General features: G+C 39.6%; 1 protein-coding gene across 1 annotated transcript in view; it reads left to right on the top strand.

Moving 5' to 3' along the window:
• The first annotated feature begins 663 nt into the window (after positions 1–663).
• The window catches only part of CSTF3 (cleavage stimulation factor subunit 3), a 64,679-nt gene continuing 38,397 nt past the window's right edge, over positions 664–26,945 (top strand). Inside the window, exons 1-3 of the mRNA XM_063438489.1 lie at positions 664–782; positions 10,090–10,191; positions 10,310–10,405. Coding sequence (XP_063294559.1) covers positions 750–782; positions 10,090–10,191; positions 10,310–10,405 — 231 coding nt within the window. The 5' untranslated portion in view covers positions 664–749. The remainder of the gene's footprint in view (positions 783–10,089; positions 10,192–10,309; positions 10,406–26,945) is intronic.

Raw genomic sequence — 26,945 nt, forward strand, 5'->3', positions numbered from 1 at the left:
CTTTGTAATATCAGGCCAGCCGCGCGGTGGCGCTCTGTGTGTGTCTATGGAAGTCCTCCTGTCTCTGTAATATCAGGCCGGCCGCACGGTGGCACTCTGTGTGTGTGTGTCTATGGAAGTCCTCCTGTCTTTGTAATATCAGGCCAGCCGTGCGGTGGCGCTCTGTGTGTGTCTATGGAAGTCCTCCTGTCTCTGTAATATCAGACCGGCCGCACGGTGGCGCTCTGTGTGTGTCTATGGAAGTCCTCCTGTCTCTGTAATATCAGGCCGGCCGCATGATGGCGCTCTGTGTGTGTCTATGGAAGTCCTCCTGTCTCTGTGATATCAGACAGGCCGCACGGTGGCGCTCTGTGTGTGTGTCTATGGAAGTCCTCCTGTCTCTGTAATATCAGGCCGGCCGCACGGTGGCGCTCTGTGTGTGTCTATGGAAGTCCTCCTGTCTCTGTAATATCAGGCCGGCCGCACGGTGGCGCTCTGTGTGTGTCTATGGAAGTCCTCCTGTCTCTGTAATATCAGGCCGGCCGCACGGTGGCGCTCTGTGTGTGTCTATGGAAGTCCTCCTGTCTCTGTAATATCAGGCCGGCCGCGCGGTGGCGCTGTGACGCTCAGTCTCCGCTCGCTGCGGTCGGGCGGCGCTCTCTCAGCCTGTTTTTCCTGCCGCCATTTTGTGTGCGAGCTGAGGGCGGCTGGGTGTGAGCGAGGCTCGCGCTCTGTAACTCGGACCGGGAAACACGAGGCCCAGCGACAGCATGATGGCGGCCGCCGATATTCCCCCAGACCAAGTGAGCGACACCGGGGGTTACCGGGAGGGGGTGTGCGGGTTACTGGGAGACAGGTGGGGGGAGGGCGTGCGGGTTACCGGCAGGGAGTGCGGGTTACGGGGAGATAAGGGGGGGCGTGTGCTGGTTACTGGGAGGGTGTGCGGGTTAGTGGCGGGGGGGGGGGGGGGGTGCGTGCAGAGTGCGGGGTACGGGGGGGGGGTGAGGGTTACGGGGGGTGCGGGTTACGGGGGGGTGAGGGTTATTATTATTTGTATTTATTATTTTATTATTTATATAGCGCCAACAAATTCCGTAGCGCTGTACAATGGGGGTTACGGGGGGGGGTTGAGGGTTATTATTATTTTTATTTATTATTTTATTATATATATAGAGCCAACAAATTCCGTAGCGCTGTACAATGGGGGTTACAAGGGGGGGTGAGGGTTACGGGGGGGTGCGGGTTACGGGGGGGGGGGTGAGGGTTATTATTTTTATTATTTATATAGCGCCAACAAATTTCGTAGCGCTGTACAATGGGGGTTACAAGGGGTGGTGAGGGTTACAAGGGGGGGGGGGGTGAGGGTGGGTTATAGGGGGGGGGAGTGCGGGTTATAGGGGGGGGTGTTCGGGAAACCTCCATGTTTCAGGGTATGATTGAGCGATTCAATGCGGGTGTTTATTGGTCAGCTTTTGGGGGAACCCTCGGTCGAGTTGTTGTTAGAGGGAGTTCTGCTGAAGTGAGGGGGGGGGGGTTAGTAGTTTATAGTGACTGGGGGGTTGGATAGTATCTGCCCTTCCCCAAGTGAATGTGGGGGGGCGACAGCTGTTGCTACTGACCGACCGAGTGAACGAGTAGCCCCTGTCCATGTGAGTGTGTGGAGCTAGAGAGGTGGGTGAATCTCAGGGGTAGGGGTCATGCATGGCTGAATGAAGGCAGGTGCAGTATCTGTGGGGAGAGTATTATTATTATTATTAAATAGAATAGGCCTGATGCATCATGAGATGTGGTCAGACTGAACAAGCAAATGTGAGCTATTTATATCGGTGATAATTACAAGTACCTGTAGTTCATCAGGTACTTGTAATTCATTAAATAGGCACTCCAGATGTTGTGGACTACATCTTCCTTGATGCTTTGCCAGTATTTTAGATGTTAGAGCATTATGGGAGATATAGTCCCCAACATCAGGATTGTTAAAGGTTGCCAGATTATTTAAACTAACCACTGTTACTGAAACGTGCAATGCAAATGTATTGTTACAGTGCTCCACCGAATACAAAGCTTGCCCTGTGCAATAAATGAGTTCACTGTTTTGAAAGAGCGTTTAGAATGAAACTTGTACTCTCTCTAGGGTAACCTATCCTTTAGTGGAATGCAACGCTCAGCAGTCTTGCATTGGATGGTGAAAGTTCTAGTCTAAATGCAGAGGGATTGTATTTGATCAGATATCACTGAAGAGTTGTATTTGGAGTATAAGGGTGTTCTGTATATATTTAAAGCGGCACTGTCAGTTTGGGATTTTTGCATAATTTGCCAAGATTCCTGACGGTAACATTGCCTGGTGGTGGGGCAGACATTGGACTTTTTAAATTAATTTCACTTACCTGAAAATATTCTTTGCGGGTACTACCATCTTTTCCCGGTCAGTCCTCTCCAGCAGCAGACGTCACTTCTGTACTTTCGTGCATGCGCAAGAGTACAGAATTGAGGTCTATGGTGGAGACAGCAGGATCATACACAGAGCAACTTCCATGCAGCTGTCACTAGTGTCCGCCCCTAGACAGTGGCCTCTCCGCCTAGTGTTTAGAAGTGGCAGAATAATACTTAAACAATGGAGTCCCTAATTTGTCTAATTACTTCTACTAATTGGGCTGGAATTTCTGTGAAATTCCAACACTCAATAGAAGTATTTCATAAACATTAAAACTTACTCTTGGTACTCTAACCTTAAATTACTGAAGTGACGCTGGTTCAATGTGGCAAAGGGTGCAGTCTCTCTGTTTTGTTTGTCAAACTGTTTTCAGGAAAAAAACACTCCTATGTTCGGTAAAATACAAAGGGGTTAATGCATATTGGTGTAACAGAATCCTTCTCTGTAAAAGTATGTTAAATAGATGAGGAAATCTTTATGCCCTGAACAAGGGGGTGTCTGGAAAATCTTTTTTTTTTGTATGCTTGAAAAGTGTGTGATTGAAAGCTGAGGGACTGCTTCTATGATGTTTTAGTGCTGCTGCTAGTTGTTTTATTTATGATTTCTAAATATTGCATATTCTTGCAGTGATCAGAGCTGGGAATGCTTTGACTGGGTAGAATTTGTTATTGATACCCTGCACATTGTATCTGATTTGGACTTATTCATTCTTTGAAACACAATGCTGTTGCAATTTGGATGTTTTACTGATGTAGAGTAATATAACATAGTCTCTTTTATTTTGTTGTTTTATACATCTAAAATTCTACATAATATGCTCACCACAAATTAAACAGAATATAATGTACAATGCTACTGCTTACTAAAGTCGGCTATTTTACTAAGGAAAATCAGCATTTTTTGTTGGAATTTTTGGTACAGAATACTGATTTGAACCTTGTCATTTTTGGTAATGTCATTTAAGAAAATGCTGTTTCCTTTTATCGTAAACTAAATTCATTAATTGCATCTCCATAAGTAAAATCTAATTTTGGCAAGGCATATTTGTTTTCTGAATGATAAAATATTAATCCTTGCTTTAGTTTAATGGAACAGTAATGCAAAAATAAGAGTGCATGTGCAAGTGGTGAAATCTGCCTGTTTGCAATGTTGTATTATAAGGCAGTCGTGCAGAGGACACCATAAACACCGATCCTATGTGCATAAGTTATTGTGAAGAGCCCCCTGCTGCCCATCTTATTCGTTGTAGCTACTGGTATACGCCTCTTTCCCATTTTGTTAATCGCTGTCTCTCTTTTCCTTGACCATCCAAGTGCTGTGAATTGCAAGTACTATTTTCCTATGAATTCTATGCATCTTAGCCAGGCCTTTTGTAGCTTTCTATGAAAACGCCTTTAGAACATGTCCACACATGTAAGGCCACAAATAGCTTAGAGGGACACTTTAGCATTAAAGGACCACTATAGGCACCCAGACCACTTCAGCTCAATGATGTGGTCTGGGTGCCAGGTCCCTTTAGGATTAACCCTTTCTGCTGTAAACATAGCAGTTTCAGAGAAACTGCTGTTTACCTATGGGTTGCTCCAGCCTCTAGTGGCTGTCTCATTGACAGCCGCTAGAGGCGCTTCCGCGCTTCTCACTGTGATTTTCGCAGTGAGAAGACGCCAGTGTCCATAGGCAAGCATTGAGAATGCTATCCTATGAGACTGGCTGAATGCGCGCTCGTGGCTCTTGCCACGCATGCGCATTCAGCCGATGACGGGGAAAGGAGACAGAGAGTCCCCACCGCCGAGGGAGCCCGGCGATGGAGAAAAGGTGTCATCGGGGTTGGTGATCTTTCCTTGGGAAGCATTAGGAGGCTAGTGCGTGCACATGGCAAAACTTCATGCTGCTCCAATCAAATGCTCTCTAGAAAATGTAATTTGTTTTTGATTGGACAAGTTGAGCTTAAGGAAGTGGGCAGCCATCTAGTTAGAAATAGCAGAGAGGCAATCAGAGACATGAGTCAAGAGTAGTGGGGAGAGATCAGGGGGAGGACTATTTGAAGCCATTATCACTACTAGAATTCAGTGATAAACCTAGGCTCTTTCATTGTCTCCGCAGCTTTGCAGTGAGAGAACTGCAGCAGTTGTTTTTTGTTTTTTTTTAAATTGCAACTGCAGGGCGCTGGTACCCAACCAGTCATTGGGTGTGATCATCTAGCCCGGAACTAATTCCAGGCTGGTTAAAGGGACACTATAGTCACCCAGACCACTTCAGCTCAATGAAGTGGTCTGGGTGCCAGGTCCCTCAGCTTTTAACCCTTCAGATGCAAACATAGCAGTTTCACTGAAACTGCTATGTTTACATTTGAGGTTAAGCCAGCCTCTAGTGGCTGTCTTCCGGACAGCCACTAGAGGTGCATCTGCGACGCTGGAGGCATATTATGCCTCCATCACGCAGAGCGTCTATAGGAAAGACTTGAAAAATGCTTTCCAATTGACCGCTTGAATGCGTGAACGGCACTTGTCGTGCATGCGCATTCGGCTCCACTGACGTCGGACGGGGGAGGAGAGGTCACCAGCGCCGAGGGAGGCAGTCGCTGGAATAAGGTAAGTAACTGAAGTGGTTTTAACCCCTTCAGCACCACGGGAGGGGGACCCTGAGGGTGGGGGCACCCTCAGGGCACTATAGTGTCAGGAAAACCGCTTAGTTTTCCTGACACTAGTGATCCTTTAACGTCAATTTTGTGCAACTTTCATTTGCACAGAATTGACGTTAAAGGATCACTAGAAATGGCAATTGTGCAGCTGCTGCAAATCTGCGGAAGCTGGCAGGTGCTTGCCCCAATACTCTGCTTCTGGGCCACATTAGTGGCCTAATAAGCACTACAACGGGCTATAGTGGTAATAATGATTGGAGAAACTCTTTGATGCACTCAAACAGTTCAGGGTTTAGTCATTTCCTTTTTCTGTTCCAATGGCTATACTAAGCAAACGTGAACTGTTGATTTAATGAGGACTGGATTGGGATCCACTGGTGCTATATCTCTTTAAGCTAATTAATCGTCATCTTTTATTTCAAATCCAGCTGTATTGATAGTGGTTGGAAAAAAACAAGAAACAAATTGCAATAAAACTTTGATCACCGATAATGCAGTTATTTTTTTCGTGTTTTTATAGGAATAAAGTTGAAGTCCTATTTAAAGTGATGAATATATATAGTCTACACTTGTGTAAAATATAAGTGGCTTACTCAGTGAGCGGTGTTTTGGTAAGAGAGATTAATAGCTCTGATTTGCATAGAAACACAATCCTCACTGCTGCCATCTTCTCCTTTGGACATTATACATTATAATACCTTGTGGGTATTCTCGCTAAATTGCATGAAAACAAAATAGGTCCCATGGTTGTCCTCAAGATCATGGCAATTCACTCTGGTCTGAGAGCTACCTGTCCCTTTCTGCAGATTAGAAATACACTGTGTATTTTAATAACCCTGACTTTCCTTTGATCGTGATTGATTTTGCACAGGAATGAGTTCAAATATTACACATTCTGTGGGAGATGCAGCACACGTGCGTGAACAATGCCTTTGAAGTCAAATGCTGTTTAGCATCACGTGCTCAGCAGTTTCACGGTCTTGTTTGTTATTCCAAGATGTCTTTTTAGTGAACATTTATTGTTGCTGGGAAATGGGTTCTATAATGTAAATATGTGTGAATTTATGCAGTGTTTTTGGATAAGGAAATTCATGCTCTATAAATAAAAGCATTAAAGTGATACTGTGAGCACCATAACCACTACAGCTGAATGTAATGTTTACAGATGAAAGTGCTGTTCGCTTCTTCCTGGCACTTAAAGCCACAGCTCCAATAATGTTGACAGTTTCTTAGGCTGTGTCCCTACTTTAAACACAGTCTTTGCCTTGTAAGGGTGCAAGGATAATTAGGAAGTTCTGTTCACTGTGGTGTGTGGAGTGTTTTTTTTAAATACCTTTGATATAATCCGGGGTCAGCGGAGCAAACACTGCACTATAAACACTGAGCTGTGGTGTTTATGTGTAGAGTATTGCTTTAAAACAAGTTTCCTGTAATAACTCCTTTTGTAGCAGACTAAGAGTGATACTAGAACAGCACCTGCAGATATGTAAATGTCCTTTTAACATTTTCTTGCACCAAGTGGGGCATTCAAGTAGGGTGGGTTATTTTTTTTTCTCACAAAGTTGGAGTGTCTACCATGCTTGTGAAGGGTGTGTGTGTACACTATTTTTTTTTTCTTTCCTTTTCCATGTCAGCCCTATGGCATGTTATCTCCAGCTTTACTATATCACTTAACTGTAACCCCAATGGGATCTGTGAACAAAAGCGCTTTATTGCTTTTAAAATGTATAGCACAGGAAAAGCCCTTCATTGAATTCAGGAGACAATCTTAATTTCAAACTCCTTATGCTGTTGCATAGGTTATTTTGCTAGGAGGTGTTCCCTGCACTGTGGCTTATAAATGCAGCTATTTGCAAGAATCATTGCAGCTATAAGCCAACAATCGCTTGCATACATCGGGCAAAAGTCCCCCTGGCTGTAAATGTGCTTGTATAAAGTGTACTTACTCAGCAGGTGCATGTTGTACATGTGCCTTTTCTGGGAGTTTAGTCAGCTTCATTTAGGAAAAACAATTAGTCTGATCTTGGGATTGTTTTGACCTGACAAAATTCAGAAATGTGCATATATAAGTCATCAAAAGCTAGTACATGGCCAGTGTCAACTAGGGCGCCATAGCGTAGGCATTGGTTTACAATATATAACGTTTACAGGGAACAAATAACCAATATCTTTTGTTTTAAGTGCTTATTGCATCATGTTGCCGGCTGATATATTGTTAGTATATTAGAAAAAATGTTTCGTAGGTTTGCTGACCGGTATAGTATCTGTGATGTATTTTTTGTCTGAAGGATGATCTTGTACTCTAAGCCAATGTTAGCTTATCCTTTCAGTATCTATGAATACTCCGATATGTAAAACCTGTCTTTTCTGTCAGTGTTTACATTGATGTGCGTGACCATGAAACATCTGTTTATGAAAATTAGCACGGAGGCTCTGTGTAGATGTATCATTTTAAGATTCTGTCTCTGTAGAATAGTTAGATGGTTCCTAACAATTGTCAGTAGGTCACGGTCTACTGTCATTCACATTTTATTTATGATTTGTGAGTGTTTTCTTAAAATAAATAAAAAAACAACAAATCTGTATATAAATGATTTGTTATGACAAGAACACCGTTAAATTGACACACTGAGCCCTTAATCAAGGTTCTAGACCTAGGGTGTGCTCAGGTGTGGAGTCAGAATGTGGTCTGTGTAATAGGTGCTCATGTATGAAAAGTGTTCATATAGTTCGCTGTTGTTATAATACACTGTGCTGATTATTTCTACTTAGATATACTTAAAGGGCAACTATAGTCATCCAGACCACGTCATCCAGACCCCAGGTTTTAACCTTGCAGCTGTAAACATAGCAGTTTCAGAGAAACTGCTATGTTTACATTGCAGGGTTAATCCAGCCTCTAGCGGCTGTCTTCCTGACAGCCGCTAGATGCGCTTCCCTGACGCTCAACGCGAAAATCGCATTAAGCACGCAGAACGTCCATAGGAAAGCATTGAGAGATGCTTTCTAATGGGCGTTTTTAATGCGCGCGTGGCACTGACCGCGCATGCGGCTCCACTTGGGAGCTGACGTCGGAGGGGGAGGCGAGGTCACCAGTGCCGAGGGAGCCCGGCGCTGGATAAAGGTAAGTGGCTGAAGTGGTTTTAACCCCTTCAGCCCAGCGGGAATGGGGCCCTGAGGATTATATAGTGCCAGGAAAACGAGTTTATCCTGACACTATAGTGGCACTTTAAAATGAAAATATGCATGCATTTAATTATGCTTTATTTATTTTTTTGATTGTGGGGTAATCTAGTAAAGTTGTTGTTTGTGTATCTTGGTAGGTGTGTCCCTTTTTAAGGGTACATATAGTACGATACAGGTATATTGTAGTGCTTATGGTGCTCCATGTACTCTAACCATTTATTATTTGGGGATTATAGGTTCCATTTTATCAACCCCTTTGCTGTGTAAAAATAAGTAAAATTAAGTTTTACTTACCTCCCCAGCTGCGGGGTTCCACTACAGGCTGCAGCTCCTCCTTCGGTTAGGTCAGGATGTATAGCGAAACAAGGGATTAAAACTAGGCCACTATCAGCATTAAATGAAAACGAACAAAGAAGGGCAGATCCTCCCAATCACGGTGAATGTGTTAGAGTGTGGGATCTGTTCTAAAAGTTGCCTACCACAGAGCTACTGAGTAGGGGGTAACCCAAAATTTAATGATATGTAGATAGAGGAGACCCTTAAAACAAGTAGTAGCTCTGAGTACACAGAAAGGAAAAAATAACCAGATAATATCAGAAAATATGGGGACAGACACAAATGGGTAGTATAGTGATAGAGGTACAGGGAGGATATACATACAAAACACCCTATCTATACCTAATAGTAGAACGAACTATACACCCTGAAACTTGCTAACTGCAGGGGAAAACAGCCCCCTACACAGACAAGTAGCACAGCTACAATGGAGATAAAGGGGTAAAAGACCCCAAAACACGTCCCAGTCAGTATAGGTTGCAAGTGTATATATAAAAGAAAAGGCCCTTCCTATATCTAAAGTAGCTCAGATAATCCAAACCACAAATCCAAACCACAACTAGCTACCCCAAAAAAAGAAAAAACGTCACCCACACTGGCTTCAAGTGAATGAATAAATAGGAGTCCTACCTAACAGGGTAGTAGAATCATCTAGGGTAAATAGTCCTAACCCCAGAGATGAGTACAAGACCAACCCGCAGGACTAAGCTTAATTCGTATGAAGTGCCAAAATTCTGAATGCTGGTGATGCTCAATATAAACAAAAATTTCTAAGCATAACTGCCATAGTGCTACCTAGTGAAAGAAATAATAAAGATAAGAAACGCTCAACGCGCGTTTCGGCTTGAATACATGCCGTCGTCTGGTAGCTCCAGACAGCATTATTTGATTCCCAGATTGTTTTACTTTGCCTCGGTGAGGACCGCTATGCCCAGACCACTTCATGAGGAAGTAGTCGGGGTGACTATAGAGTTCTTTAATGTTTAGCAGTTTTCTCTTTTCTTTATATATCCAAATATGTCCGTTCTTAGCTCCACCTGGCTGATGTCATTTGGGAAAGCTGTGTTTGACCAATTGGCCATCCAAGATCCATGTTCCACAATAACAATTGGTTCTAGCCTTTGCACCACAATTACTTTATTGGTTATGGTGCTTGGTGTGTCCCTTTTTAAAGAGTCCCACGTTGCTGTACAAATGCCATCAGCCCACAGCAACCTGAAATTCTCCAACAACATGAATAATATTCGCAATAGATGCAGCCCACAGTTTTTACTCTGTCTACATTATTTCTGTGTTCTCACAAATAAATCTATTAATTATAGACTTATTTCATGTATTAGATATTTCTAATGTGCCAAATAAAATCTAAATTAAAACCTTGTAGTTAGGATATTTTGTGATTTGGGCCATCTTTTATTGCTTTCGTTATGGGGAATCATTTAGAAGTGTTATATTCTTGTATTGACTTTTTTGTTTTTCTTTTGTTTTTTTTTCTTTCTTCCTTTGCATAAAGGCTGCAGAATATGTTCCTGAAAAGGTGAAGAAAGCTGAAAAGAAACTTGAAGACAACCCGTATGACCTTGACGCATGGAGCATTCTTATTCGCGAGGCACAGGTTTAGTGACATAGGATTACATTGTTATGAGTCCCTACAGTGGCATACTTTTCACAGTAATATTAACATTGTGTCTACTAAAGCGTAATATTGTAAATGCTGTTTATTCAAATTTTAGAATCAGCCAATAGACAAGGCACGGAAGACGTATGAGCGGCTTGTTACGCAATTCCCAAGTTCTGGCAGATTCTGGAAACTGTACATTGAAGCAGAGGTTAATATATTTATTTATACATTTTTTTTCCTACGAGAATTTATATTGACAAGCCACTATATTTAAGAAAATGGTACTGAGCTGGGAAGAGGAACAGGTAGGAAAATGATTAGTTGTGTTATTCTTTACATGTAATTTAGAGTAGAAGTCCTAAGCGCTGACATTTTAAGAGTGTTTTTCACACTGATGATTGTTGCATAGTGATTTTGCAACAACATTAAAACATTTTAATGGTATGGAGTGCTTTAGACTTTTATTTATTTGTCATGTGTCAATTTATTGCCTCCTGTGTCATTTATTGAGAGTGCAAATATCATGTTCTTCATATTTCCAGCTGCAAACTAATTTTAATGGTATCCCTGAGTGTAATGTCTCAGGTGGGTGGTTAATGGCAAATTTGTGTGTCACCTAATGTTATAGTGAATGCTCTCGGAACTGGAAACTGCATGCATATGACAAACAATGTACATAACCTGCTCACTTTTCTTTCAGCACTTACCGTTATATATTTTCACATCTCACATTATGAGAGCACGGGAAAGGCAGTAATGTGGGAAAACAAAAGGGCATGTGCACCTGACCCTATTACAAGAAGCCATCCAACTTTATTATTCGTAAATAACTGGTATAAAATCTACTGGGGCAGTCAATCTGAACATCTAGCGTGCAGTTAATTTAAATCGTCTCTCAGGTGCTCAAATGGAAACACACTTAAAAATGAAAAGAAGTCATATGCGGCTATAGTGTATCTCAGCTATAAAAGGGAATCCATGTTCTCACAACAGACTTACTGTTCACATAGTGTAGGCAGCTGACCCTCGCCTGCTTTATACAGTATTAAAATGATTAACACGCATCCGGTCTCTTCATTGATTACATTGAAAGGCACAATTGCTTGACTTTGTTTATCCTCTGAAATGTTTGGGCTACCTAGACATGCTATGAACTGCCGTTTTTAGAGTGCCTGCAATAAAGACACAAACAGATATTCGCACACAGCCTCTTTTCATTTTTAGGTGTTGGTGTCACATTACCAAAATAAAAAAAAAAATGCTTCAAAAATAGGCATCTTGTGGAGATACCTTGTTAGCGAAATATTCTGCTATCTTTTTCCAGGGTCCTTTGTATTTGCCTTTCAAACATTTTGCCAGCTGCTTCTAATTGGTCTCTTGCACTAGGCCAATAGTACGCCTCTGACAAACATGCTCTGTCTATAGCCTTATATTCTGATAAGGTATTTCCAGGTTCAAGTCTATCACATACTTTACATTAATAGGCTATAAAATCAATGTCTTTTAATCAGAGTTTGTGACACTGTTTAGTAGCTTGTTGCAGTGCCCTTGTAAATTACATTTCATTTTATATTTCAAAGCTTGTGCAGCAGTTTTAAATACACTTCACTTGATTGCTAGATAGTTTAATGTGTAACTATGCATGTAGAATGAAAGTGTCATTTATCAAAATATGCTACAACTGTATCTTTTCAATTTATATTTTGGTCAAGATTTGAATGTTTTTAATTTTCCTTTTTTCACATAACTGGTCTTTCTTCCTTCAGGTACTAAATGAATTTGTAGGCATAATTCTATGTCCAGATGTGTTAACATATTGCCAGGGATTGCTAGAGTGGTGGAGTTAGTTCTTACCTTTCTAACTAGTTAGAAAATATTATTATAATGATATTAAATCAGCATTAAACCTCTTATCTCTTTTTATTTCACACAGTAGTTAACATATTTACATTTATTTGTTTGCATAACGGAAAGTGGAATTAAAAACAAATGTTTTGTTTCCTGAGTAAAAATAAAAACCATTATACTTCATTTGGTATAGTCCGTCAATGCTTGGCAGTATTACTTATAAGGCATCCTAATCAGAAAAAAACGGAAATTACTTTTGGGTGATTTCCTTGCCAACCAGTGTCTGTCTCTCCATTACTTTTGTTAAACAAAGTTTGTAACTTAGTATTAGCCATGTCTTACACAGATGCCTCACTTGTTTATTTTTTTATATTTTTTTTTGCCCTCACTTGCTATTAGGTACATATATTTCCAGTATTTCAATACATTTTATGGGTAACTATTCAAAAGTTGACCATACGTTTTTATTCCATTGTATAGATATACATTACAGAAAATGTGGAAAAAATACATTTTAATAATTCTAATGCCACTACACTTGCCAAGTGTCAGTCGCAGACAAACTCAGGATCCTCTCGTTCCAGCCTAATAATATATCTTACATTTCTGTCCAGCAGTAATTTTTGAATAATCTATCCCCCAGTTGGAGTTGCGTGTCAGCTTACACACAATCTGAATCATAGTTTAGCAGTTTAGGTAGTGATAACGCATGTGTACCTCTGCTGCCCAGCAAAGACTTAAAGGGACACTACTGTCAGGAATTCAAACATGTTTTCCTAGCACAATAGTGTTAATCTGTTTAGGTGACCAGCCCCCCTCAGATCGAATTGAAATGGTGGTTTTACTTTTTCTCCCTCTCCATAACTGGCCCTGCCTCTATGACAGATTATAAATCTTGATAATCTGAGCCAATCCAATGCTTTTCTGTAAGAAAGTATTAAAAGGCAATCGCGCATGGGTGGCAAAATGCCGCGCCAATAAACATCTCGTAAAGATGCATTGAATCAATGCTTTTCTATGTGGAGCATTCAGCTTCTCCCTGCAGAGCGTAGAGACGCTGAATTGAGATAGGAAGTACCTATAGTGGCTGTCTGAGTAACTTCACCTAAAAATGTTCCTAGGCAGCAATGTAAACACAGGTCAGACTACAGACACCAGAAACACTACATTGAGCTGTAGTGGTTCTGGTGACTATAGTGTCCCTTTAAGTTTTTAGCCAATCTCAAAGCCAAAAGTTGACCATGTTATTCTCTGCACCATATACTTCAAAATGATGCAGAATTATGAAAGTGTCACTCTAACCACCCTAACACTCTGCATATGAAGAATATACATCCCCTAGTATAAAAAGCTAGGAAGGCTTCCTGATCCACTCCACCTAAAAATATTGCTCAAACGGAAGAGACAAGCTTTTTTTTTTTTTTTTTGGATGCATTTGTCAATACTTCCCTATGAGACAAGCATTCTATCGGACGATGTCTGCACTTGATTTGGAACATTCCCATTTGCCACTTTTATCCAGATACGAAGTAGAAATTTAACATTGCGGAGGACCCACCGCTGGATTAAAAGATGAGTAATATATGTATTTTTCATTTGGGAGGGTCACTGGCACCTGTATGGCTAAAGGAACAGTCCATATGTTTTAATGTTGGAGTCTTCCTTTTAACATTTGGGAACTTATCTAATGAAAGTCAAGTAAAGGGAAAAAGAACTTGGCTCTGGTTGGTATGCTGCTGGGATGATCCTTAATTATTCATTAACTATACAGTTTCCCTAGTGTCTGTGTTTACAGATGGAGTGCCTATTATAATTTGGCTCCAAAAGACCCTGTGCAAACATATTTTCTTGGACTGGCTACTGGCATAAAACATGCTTCCTCATGGGTGTGAAAATGTTAAAAAAAGAATCTTGTCCAAAGTATTAAAGCAGTAGCCCAATCTATTTGTCCTGACATGCATAATAATTTCAGATTGGGGCACCATCGTAGAGCTCTGGATATAGGGTTATTCAATAAACTCTGAAAGTCACAACTTTTTGCCTTTTTTAATTTTTTTTACATTCATATTTAATTTGTGAGTTTAGTGCATAATCCCGAGTGTTGCACCCACCATAGTTTGTGTGAGTGGGAAGGCTGTGTAACGTGCAGTGTGTATGTGTGTGTGAGATGCGCCCCAATTTGCCTCTGCCTCCAAATCCTCTATAATGAATCTTGCCCTATCCCTTCCATTAGTGTACCCCGCACCCCCATTAGTGTCCTTGTACCCCCATTTTTTTTTTACATTCAGATTTAATTGGTCCCTGTCCCTGCACGCCTTACGCACCCCCATTAGTGTCCCTGCCCCCTTACGCACCCCCATTAGTGTACCGGCCCTCCTTACGCACTCCATTAGTGCCCCTGCACACCTAACGTACCCAAATTAGTTTATGCCCCCAGCCTCCATATTACTTCTGACTACAAATCTCCAGCCTGTCAGGAAGCAGAAATGTGATGTCATTATAAGTATTATTGATAAAATATGTAATATTAATTTTCATCTAACAAAATATATAATTTTAGCTGTAAATGCAGTGCTACTTTTACATTTTAGGAGCTATGGATACATGGCTCGTGGGATTTACTTGTGTCCTAATACATCTAAATATAGTTTTAGTTATCCATACACCTTTCAAAACATTTGATTCATTTTCTCTGTAATCTGTTACCTTTTATCCTTTTATCGACACTCTTGTCACCTGCTATATAAAATGGTTCTTACAAATGAGTTTTAATGAGTAAAACTATGAAAAACTGACTTGCATCTTAATTAATATGCATTGATTTGCATGTGTTTTATTTGTAATATAAGAGTGAAGACCATTTTCAGCCATAAGGTTTTTTTAATTAATAAATGCGTCATATTTGTCTTTTTTTTTTTTTAACCACTCTACATGTTTACATTTTGCATAAATGCTTATGCCCGAATAAATCTCTAAATTACGCACGTTGTGTCAACAGAATAACACGTTTTTTATTGCCAGCATGACTGTGCATTCGTCCTTGAAAACCAAGTCTTTGTGTGATAAATTGGAGCCTACTGATGAGCATCATTGGCCTCTATCATACAGCTTCTTCTATACCATGTCATCTATACATCCACATTCGACAATTTTACTCAGTATTTACACTCCCTGTATAGTTCGGATTGAAGAGTTGATGGTTAGTTAGTATTTACCTGCGCTCACACTTGGATCTTTTATAAGTTAGTAAATACATGTAGTCAAAGATCACGCAGCAGTCACAACGCAGTTTTAACAAATTTGACATGCCTGGTGTCTTTGTAGTGCAGTCCTAAAGCTCCATATGCATATATTTTCCTAACAAGTACTGGTTTCTAGTGAGCAAAAAAGGATTTTCTGAACAAGAGTCAAGGCTAAGACAGCTGCTGGGTCATGAATGTTACAAGTTATATTATTATATCTAATAGTGCAGGGACCAGATTAAAGGAAGTCTGCATAAAGTTGCAATGTTGGGATGTCATTTTCTCTATACTGTTGTAGCCTGGGTGCCATATCAACCCAGCACAGTGATTTGTAATGCTCAAATACATTAAAGGGACACTATAGTCACAAGAACAACTACAGCTTATTGAATTTGTTCTGGTGAGTAGAATCATTACCTTCAGGCTTTTTGCTGTAAGCACTGTCTTTTCAGAGAAATGCAGTGTTTACATTACAGCCTAGTGATAACGTCACTGGCCACTCCTCAGCTGTTAGAGGTCCTTCCTGGGTCATTGCTGCCTAAAATGCACCCAAACATTCAGTATATCCTCCCTCTGCATGCAGGCACTGAACTTTCCTCATAGAGATTCATTGATTCAATTCATCTCTATGATGAGATGCTGATTGGCCAGGACTGTGTTTGAATCATGCTGGCTCTGCGCCTGATCTGCCTCCTTGTCGGTCTCAGCCAATCCTATGGGGAAGCATTGTAATTGGATCAGGCTGCCACTTCTGATGTCAGCAGACTGCTTCTTTTTCTGAGGCAGACAGTGCAGAGCCAGCAGCTTCAGGCTTGAATACAATAAGATTTTTACTATATTTATGGAGGCATGAGGGGCCCAGGGGGGCTAGATGGTGATTTTAACACTATAGGGTCAGGAATACATGTTCCTGACCCTATAGAGATCCTTTAAGCAGTGAACAGGTTATTTTTGACGTTTTAAAGTTTATGGTTATTTCATATAGACATCCTTAAAGGTACACTAGAGGCACCCAAACCATTTAGCTTAATGGAGCCGTTTTAATATATAGATCATGCCCCTGCAATTTCATTAAACAATTCTTTTCCATTTAGGTGCTAATTCCCTTTGTTTATGCAGCCCTAATCATGCCTTCCTGCACAACCTTCCTAAATACTTCCTGTAAAACAATGTCCATTTTAAACTCAAGTTATTGTCCTGTCTGTTTTAATTTAGAATTTCATATCTCCTGCTCTGTTGATAGCCTTCTGGACTCTGCTGGATCCTCCTGTGTGTGAATACAGTTAAAGCTGGTGAACATCTGTGAGAGTCAGCCAGTGGAGGTGTTACTAGGGCTACCTAAACAGAAACAAAATTGATTTAACTCTTAAATGGCAGAGAATTGAACAGTGAGACTCGGTAATTTTGTTAACTAACAATTTTAGTTGACTTTTTGAGATTAAGTCGACTGAAACCATATTAAAACTAAAACCATTCAGATGACTACAATACGACTAAAACGGCTTTTTAGTCATAAGACTATGACTAAAACTAAATTGAAATTTGCTGCCAAAATTAACACTGGTGAGACTGCAGGGGCATGATCTATACACCAAAACGGCTTCATTCAGCTAAAGTAGTTTTCGCGCCTAAAGTATCCCTTTAATTTTTTTTGGGAGTCAGCCATGTTTTTAAGATAATTTTAGCCATTCTCTACTAGCCTGCCTTGATGATGGTTTTGTTGTAGCCACACATCTAGTTACCCCATCACTTTCATTATTTGTATTTAACAAAGTTCAAAAGATCAAGGAAAGTGTGATGTGCAAATCTTTAGCAAGTATTCAGTAAGAAATGGTAAGTGAACTGGGTAAATGGCATGTAGTGAGATTACTAAACACAAGAACATTAAGCATCAAGGCAGGTAAGTGGGCATTATAAAAAATCTTAACTGCTGGACTGTCTTTAAAAATGTTCATACAAAATTCAAATCCAGAATTTTTGCAAATCAAATGCTGAAAATTGAGGCAAAGAATAGCTGATCATAATCAAAACTTTGTTTTCATTTTCCATTTAGATTATAACTTACATTTTTTTTTTTGCAAATATTGTGACTTTTAGTGTACAACCCTGTGCAAAAGAATATTCTAGTCACCATAACCATTAAATTTCATTCAAATGGTTATAGTGTCTGGAGTCTTTTGCGCCATCCCATTGGTCAGTGATAAAACAATTTCCAAATAGTTTAACGCTGAATGAGAGTGCTGAGGACCTGCAGATTGGCTCCTCTCTACTGATTGCAATGATGCATTTGCAGTGCAGGCCGAGTGTTGTCTGATGGCTCTTGGCCCGTCACTGCCTCCCTTTACAGATATGAATTGGTATGGCTAGGTTGCAGAATAACTCCTCTGCTATACCTCCGGTATTGACCAGGGTCTCCTATTCACTGTTAAACCAGTCAAAATATTCAACACTGAACTGTGGGCATGTTGGCTATGAATAGCAATGCAATATTACTGCAAAGTATTCAAAAGATATTCAAAGTAGATCCTCCTTTTATAATATATTGGAACATGGTTAAACATTTAATAACTATAAAAAGTATCATAACAGTTTAATTGGTGGAATCTTAGAATATATATTAAACACTGTAAACACCAAAACCACTACAGCTTCGGTCGGTGGTGCCCAGATGCTGTGCCTCAAGGCTGACAAATGTAAAAATTACCTTTTCTGAGACATGGCAAAGTTTACATTTGTTGGTCAGTATGCCTCTTGTGGCTTCCAATCAGCCACTGGAGGCAATTCCACGTTGACTGTCATAACACCAAATGCAGTGAAGTCTGCCCATAAGATGTGTAGAAATGCTTCTCAATGAGAATACTGTTGCTGCGCATGTGCTGCAAGACCATCAAACCTTCTCCATGCAGCAGCAGTTGACTGGCTGAGATCATCCATCCAGATGATCTTACAAGGAAGGGGATTTTTATTCTACAGGCACCCTTGCATTTAAACGGCACCAGTCATACTCTAATGTTAAAAACATTAGTTTTAACATGTTAGTTTCTTTTTTATCTTGTATAGTTGTGTTTGCTGTTTTCCGAATAAAGGTGGTGGGCTTTTGAGAGAGAGATATTTATTGCTTATTTAATGTTTGACCAGTACACTCATTTACAAGCTGGCACATTTACTTGTTTACAATTCTTTGCCCATATATAGTAAGTACGGTCATATATACAGATTATACAAATAATCTATACTATACATGGCTTTGAAGGCTGGGATGTCCGGTAGATCATAGGTTTCCCAAAACTTCAATACACAGCAATGGTGCAGGTTTTGTTAGAATATCCATAAAAATAAAATTACCAATATCCTGGAGTGATGAGTCTTGAGGAGTGATTGGGAACTATTGCTATAGACCAGGGCTGCCCAAAAGGTAGATCCCCCCAGATGTTGCAGAACTACAACTCCCATGATGCTTTGCATGCCTTTTATAATTGCAAAGCATTACAGAAGCTGTAGTTTTAAAACCTCTTGGAATCTACCGTTTGGGGTCCCCTGCTCTAGAGCTATGGTTCCCAAACCAGCCCTCCTGGCCCACCAACAATCCTGGATTGATTTATTTATTTTTTCCTCATCGTGATACTGACAACCTTGACTGTTGGTGGGTCATAATGACTGGTTTGGGACCCACAGGTCTAGAGTGTTCTGAGCATTGCCCTTCTTAAAGAATAAAGAATACTCGTGCACGGTACATTTTAAATACATTTCAAGATAATTAAACTCATACGTGAGTGCTACAGTAGTGCTCAACGGTCTGTCACCCTGGCAGGCATACACTCCGGTATGGCAAACAACCCTATTGGGACGGTGGGGGTGGTCATCCATTAAGTGATCTGTGTAATGGACATGCAGCTTTCATTTGGCTGTATTTCAGTTCTAAACATTTTGGACATAACGTAATAAAAACAAATAACCTATTGCCAGTATGAATCAAGAATGTAAAAATTTGGCCAAAAGTGAGATGCTTCTCTGAACATCTCATCCTAAAATAATGGTTATTGCTCTTCATTTTTCTGGAAAGATTTATTTTAGAAACCTCACTGCATCGGTTTTCTTCAATTTAGTTATGTAAGCATTAATGAGGTCAGACACAAATGTTAGGCAAGTTGGTATAATTTATCCTAAAGGGGTTGATGTGGGTGAGGTCAGGGCTCGGAGTAGGCCAAGCACATTCTTCCATCTGGAAAACCCACTTCCTGTGCTGCTTTATTACATTGAAATAGAAAAAGGCTATCCACAATCATTTGGGATACAATTGAAGTTATGACTGCAATGTCTGTCTTTTGGAACTTCATTCCCTAGATCATTACTCCTCTACCAAAATTAGCATTTTGTATGTTATCGCGCACCTTCTCTAGTGCTTCACCAGAGTTATAGGCACGATATCTTACTCCAGATGACTTGATTCCATTTGAGTCTGTGATAGCAAGCTTTAAATGATTCCTGTCAACGCTGGGAATTGTCTGTCATGTCCATGAGGAGTGTACTGCTGTCAGCAGTGGAATTCTTTCTCCACAGACAATATTTTTTTTAGAAATTGTAATTACAATGGAGATAGGCCGGTCTAGGAAGACAAACTTTTTTTTCAACTGAATCGTTTGAGATGAGGCATCTTTTGGTGCAACGTTAAGTCACTGAACTTTCAGAGCTGGAGGCCAACAATGACTTTTATTTGTATGCTCTTAATTTATTCACTGTGCTCAAACACGTTTCAGGAATTTTATGGATTTTGCCACTATTTAATTTTTTTATTTTATTTATTTTCACATGCCATAATGCAACAGTGAAGCGAAGTCCAATTGTTCTAACAGTCTGAAGACAACACCTCGGTTCTGAAGGAAGGGCCATGTAGGGCACAGCCAGTGCAGTGGCCGAATGCGCCAGTGTTTGATCCACACCTCTTACCCAGTCCCATCTGGTCACATAAGCAAGGATTAGCGCAAACCTTCGAATCATCAAGGTACCGATGCTTCTGATGATTAGTTTCATCTGTCTACAGTGGTTTATTATGCGCGCGGTACTAAAGAGGTCTTTCAAATTAGAAAATTCAACATGAATTTGTGAAGTAACTACGGACTAATTAAGAATTTGCTAGTCCCTTTCCCCAATTTCCTCGCTGAAAAATGCCACGGTCAATCTTTCTTACTTTCTAAACCTTTAAGTCAACCAAAGAGTCTACTTCCATCCCATGGCTCAACATGGACCATACATTTTACTTCATTTTGTGTTCTTGCTGTTTTTCTTATGGTATATTCTATCACAGTAAGTTTTCTTTGACCATCTGCTCCATTAGTGAGCTGAAGATAATCTCTAAGATTTCAGATTTATACTCCTGAATTAAAAAAGAATTGTCTTGGTGGAAGAAACTCCACACAAAACCAACCACAATAATTTATAATCCTATTTGTCGATACTGGCATCATCCACATTTTAGTAAAGCAAACTTGAGGCACCCTCTTCTACTCTTCGATTATTAGCCTTAGTCTGGAATAGTAAGATTATGATCCTTCTCTTTCAGGTGGAACACCAGTGACGATGTTTGAAACCTATGAATCTATCTACCATAATATATCTACCATGTTGACACAAAAAAACTTTTATAGCCTGTTTTCTTTTGGTCTGGAATTGCAAAGTCCTACAACTTTGTTCTATTTCATTCTAGATGGAATGTCTAGGTGAAAAGTCACAATGACATTAACTAATGCTTTTTTTGTGGGTTTTGTTTAGTTTTTAAATTGATTATTCGCTTTTATGGTTATTTTTCTGTTTGACATTAATTTGGCACAAACATCCGCTTTCTCTGTCATGGTTAAGAATGGCCTCTTCAGTTTGGACATGGTGGAAATTTGAGAGAATTGTACAAACTTTGAACCAGGAAAATTTGATCCATCTTCAACATTGGCTTTCCAGACCCTCTTTTCAGGTGCTGACGATGAACCTGTGAAACTCGGTAATCAGTGATGATTATGAGAAGCAACTAACTGGGTCGTGTTAATAAAATCCCTGCATGTATGGAGTAATTTTGAACTTTTTTGATCTGAAATAATAGCCTTTCTATCAGGCATCCAGGTTCTTTTGATTTCTTACTCACTGACTTGGCATTGACTGTGTACCAATGAAGTTCTTCAAAACTCTTAAAGCCAGGTGATTTTGTTTGGTGCAATTGATCTCACAAGTGTTTTGCACCCTCCATACACTCCTCAGACTTCCTGATTTGTAGTACTATATGGCAGTGCCTCTCACTAGTATTGTGTCTTGGATTACTTCTGAAATGTCAGCATGTTGACCAGCCCTTGGTTTTCTCTTTGTGGATCATGCACACGTGCTTTAACTGCAGCCAGTGGATGGCAGATAGTACACCAAATCACCTGATTCAAGCTACAATCATGCTTTGACAGAATAGACACCAAGTTCTTACCAGCTCTTGCCCATTTGTGATTATCCTGCATTCACAGTGGAATCTAGATGCTCTACGCGACTCTAGTTACAGGACCACAAATATCCAACATTTTATCTTGTCTTAGAAAACTCAATAACACCAGCATACTTTTTCCAATACTTACTCTCCTGAAAAGCTGTCCCATCATCAAATTATTCCTTATTTTTTCTCAATTACTTTGTCTAAGCATTGACAATAAACATCCTTTGAGGAACTTTTTGATGGTGATGTTCCACCAAGGAGATGGATATCATTTGTCTATATTTTATCTATTTGCTTTTCCAAAATACATTACCTTCCCATTGATGCCGAATTGGAAAGCTATCCATGATAGATCATTCTCAAACACTTTTTTGGGTTGAAGTAATGGAACTATAACCATAAATGCTGCCCATGAAAGAGAGATTGCTTAATATATTCCCACCTACTTGCATATAAGAATCCCTATGACATCAGATAATTGTTGCTAATTTAGGAGAGATGTGGAGAGCTTTTGCTCCATATTTTGGGGGAATTACTTTAATGATAAGCAATGCACAGGGTGGCACAGAAAAGGATCAGATGCACCACACCCTTTAGACTTGTATAGTGTTCCACCTCACCACTATATCTTTGAAAGTGTTATATAATCTAGTCACTATTTGATCAGAGGATTGTTCCAGAAGAGTCAAAAGCCGCTACATTCGTGTTAGTCCATACATCATTATTTTCTCATTCGTATTGCAGAGACACTTTCTCTGTAATTTGTCAGCACTCATCTTACATTCAATAATGGAATGGGTGACTTGTTTTAGTGTAATTACCAAAGCCTACCTAGAGATAGTGAGTGTGTGTGTGTGTGTATATATATATATATTCTTTGCCACGCTACAGGTTTAAGGTTATGATTGTGTCTACTTAGTCATAATACACTGTTACCTGTTTTTTTTATTATTTCTTAAAATGAGAAGGCATGAGTTGTGATCATGAGGCAAGTACATAGTTAAATGAATCTGTATATATGGATGTGATATAGAACTACGTGTTTAAATGGAATGATGATTAACTCACTATTCACAAAAAGAACATTAAGAACAAACTAGCCCAAGTGCAAATTGTGAACATATTGAAGCATCACGTTCTTACATTACTATGACCGGTATTGCTGAATTACTTTAATGCCAGATATTTACCAAGAGTTAATGTAACAAATCAAATGTTTTCATTAAAAATGTAAATTTGTCTTATGCAAAATATTTGTTATATTGCAATAACTTAACATTTAGGTAAATTTATCTTCTAATATTTGAGTGTTTTGTGTTATACAGAATTGCTTGGTTTGCATTAAAAGAAAAAGTAAATTTAATAAAATCATGTTTATGATGCTACCTTATGTGTTTCAATACTTTGCTTCCTTTCTGTGTGTCTTTGTATATTACATTATTACACATAAATATAAAGTTTCATATCAGATTGATCTTATAGACCTTATTTTCCCCTCAATATTTTGAGTATGAGACCTAATACCTTCTTCCCCTCTCTACCTCACCCCACCAATGTGTTGAATATTCAAATTATAGTTTTTAATTTTAGGCTTGCATTGCATATTCTGTTCTTACGTGTTCTCAATCGGGCAGCTTCGTCCCCAAGGTCTGTCTTCACTGTACTTGTTTCTTTTATTCTTCCCGTACAACTGTGCTCTTCCCAAACTCTTACTTTTTCTGTACTCTTACCACCCCACCCTGTTTTTTGGTTTTTTTTGTGTTTTTCTCTTGTATTCTCTATTCCACACTTTCCACAATTTGACTTACAAATGGGACACTGGGTGCTTTTTAGTTTGTCGTGTGCTTACAAATGATAGAGATCAAAAGATCTCTCCTTTAAGCTGCTATTGAGCAAGTGGTCTCTGCATGCTCGATAGCCAGAGACAGCTTCAGAACTTTTTTTCCCCCTTTACTGCTGTATCCCGAGTCTGTGCAATGGCAGGATGAGTGATGTGTGTTTGAGATTGTTAGTTGTGTATATATGTGTGTGATGTTATGTTTAGGCAAGTAGCTGTGCGTGCATGAGAGAGTATGACGTGTCACATTCACAAATAGATTAAACATTAGGTTGAGAGGGAGAGAGTGGCTAATATATAAAAGATTTTGCTTGTCACGTGTCCTAGATTCTGAGGAAATGTCAGGACCTGCATTACATGCTGCATTCCACTATCTCATCATGGTGCATTGGGAGCAGCGAAGGCTGTCTGGACTGCTAGAGAAAGCAGAAACACTGTAGTGCTTTGGTCGCCTAGTGTCTCCTGGAGCCATCTGCTGTTTATATATCAAACAATTTAAGAATGGTTTGATCAGTGCTGCCCGCAAATTATGGGACCCCTTACACAGCTGAAGGTCTGGGCGCACAAGGATGCTGTGTGTATATTGGATGCAGAGTGTATTTATGTGGTGTGTGTGTATATAGTGGATGCAGAGTGTGTGTGTGTAGTAAATGCAGTGTTTACAACTATGTATCCCCGAGTAATGCCATCCCCTCATGACCGCCTGGCCCATGTCACGCCATGATGGCGTCCCTGGGTTTGATATAAACAAAAGCGTCTTCCCTGTTCTAAGGAATTTTCCATGCCCTGCAGCATTGACAAGAAGGAATTGACATGATCACATTTATAAGATGAATTTTGTTTAACCAGGACGACATTGAAGTCCATAGAAAATAATCAGTACCGTAATACAAAAGCACATCGGTTGAGGAGCATTACATTTAGCAAAATGAAAACAATACATTGTAACAAATGTGCCTATTTTGTTTACTTGGATATTAGTTGACTTACCCAAAAAACGGGTATAACTTATTACACAAAGTGTCTGGATTTTTGGTGGGTATTCTCTTATCTTATAGATTTCATCAAGTCTTTCATTTTACATTTCTTTGCTTCTCTCTTGTTTCTGTGAAAGATTATTCACTTTATTCCTCACGTATATCTCCTCTGAAATGTATCTTCGACTGCACTACTTTCTGTATGCAGCCAGAGCGGGATTAAGATCCCACAGTCCACCATCCTATCCCCTGCATTCATTCTTTACATTGGAATTGTTAAAGGAGTCAAGCAAATTCAAGGTTCCAGGGCCCCCGTCCAACCTCTGGGACCTAGCCAGTCATCTAGGGTTGGTTTATGGTTAATTCTGCTCTTAATGCAATCCAGATTTTGAGAACGTTCTCTGTTAGTGTGTGGTGGCCTTTGGCAAAATCTTTTTTGATTTGTTGGCTCTTGCTCTGAAGGATGGAGATATGGTCTGAAACAACACTGCTGAACAAAAAGGTTGTTTTACTCCCAAATCATTCAGGATTATTGATTTTGTCTAGTTAGGGGTTAGAAGAACCCATCTGAAGTTCATATGTGAGTAGAAATACATCAGTGATGTATATTGTCTTCTCTGTTTTAGTAGTTATGCTGAGGGCAATGTAGGTTGAATTGAAGCACCCTCTACAGAAGATTTGTCAATTAATGACATTAGATTGTTTGAAGATACTGCCTGGAGTTGGAGAATACCTCCAAGCAAAATGTCAACAGTGCTTGCCGAAAAAATTTAATTTTAACTTCAAGAAGATCAAATACATTATCAGCAGAACATCATCCAAACAGAATTATTTTAGGAAATTAAATATATTCATCAATATAAGTGTATTAGGTGCTGTCTGAATCAACAATGAGTGCATTTGGTAGCACATTCATTTGTTGGAACTTTGACCTGAGGCTCAACGTCAAAATTGTAGGTTTTCCGACACTGTTGTTTGTATTGGATGGGTAGCACAGAATTTTACAACGTTGAAAAAACTGCTGGATTAAAGGAGATATGTAGATGGATGTTGAGTTGATTTTGAAGCAATCCGTTGAATTGACAAGATTGCCAAAGCTCCTTTAGTTGCCATGGATAAAGTAATTGGAATACTTCTATCATGGGAAGTAAAAAGTGAGAGATCTGTGCTTGTGTTTCAGACCTGTATTGAAGGCTGGTTGGATTAAAGCTAATATAAACAGAGTACCAACAAAATGTTCTGCACTATGACATTGGAAGTCTGAATAGCTATGATGAGCACTATTCCTATAGAAGATGGCAATATAAAAAGTCAGAGAATGCATTCCTATAATTGGATCATTTATTTCCATGTGAAGTGATCACTGGAGCAAACTCAGCCATCTTGCTTTGACATTAGCCTACTCTTTGACCTATATGTTGTTTCTTGATATTATAACGTCTTCCGCTAGAGCAGTGGCTACCTCTTGTGGACTTTTTAACTCAATCCAATAGATGTGCAAGGCAACCCCCTTGGTACACATTTGCAAAAAGGTTTTTTTTTTTTTTTTTTTTTTGTGTGGTTTATGAAGTTAGCAGGTTTTATGCCCTGTACTACTTGATTACTTAGTTGCAGATGTGATACTCATAGATTCTGAGATTCTGTACGTTTTCTAAGGATGATGTGATGTGATACTCATAGATTCTGAGATGTGATACTCATAGATTCTGAGATTCTGTACGTTTTCTAAGGATGATTTGGAAAGAAAACTCACCAAACGTCCCTTTAATATATTTTATCTTTTTAAGATTTCAACGACGTAAAGGGTCATTTTTTTTTTTTTTTTAAATTCTTTATTTTCATTGTGCATGAAAGAACATTTGGCATACAGGGCCATGACAGCAGCTTATTTCACAACATTTTAACATTGTAAGACATGGCAGATTATACAGCACATTTTAAAGAGAACACATACAAAAATTACTTTCTTAATAACATTGGAAGAGTAGTTGAAACATGTGTAGGTTGTCAAGCTTATAGTTAGTGTGATCTCGTTGAGTCAGTGTAGGTGCTTGATATCACTCTTCTGCGAGTGTTTAGCGTTTAGATGCTTAGATTCTCGCTACAGTAAAAAGTTATGGACAAGCTACGCGTTATAAGAGATTCTTAAGCGTTAGTCATTAGCATAAGAATTTGTGCGGTTCATGAGAATGAACCAGCCTATTCACCGCCAGGGTAAGCATTTTTTAACCCTAGGAGGACAATGAATGTGTACCTGATATAGATAATCTACCGTGGTGTTGGGAGCAAATGGTAGCATTTGTTATAAGTGGCTAGGTCTACGGCCTCGTCAGTGTCGCTGTAAAATAATAATAATAAAAAAAAGTACATACATTGGATGC

Source organism: Pelobates fuscus, chromosome 12 (genome assembly GCF_036172605.1).
Source record: "Pelobates fuscus isolate aPelFus1 chromosome 12, aPelFus1.pri, whole genome shotgun sequence".
NCBI lineage: Eukaryota > Metazoa > Chordata > Amphibia > Anura > Pelobatidae > Pelobates > Pelobates fuscus.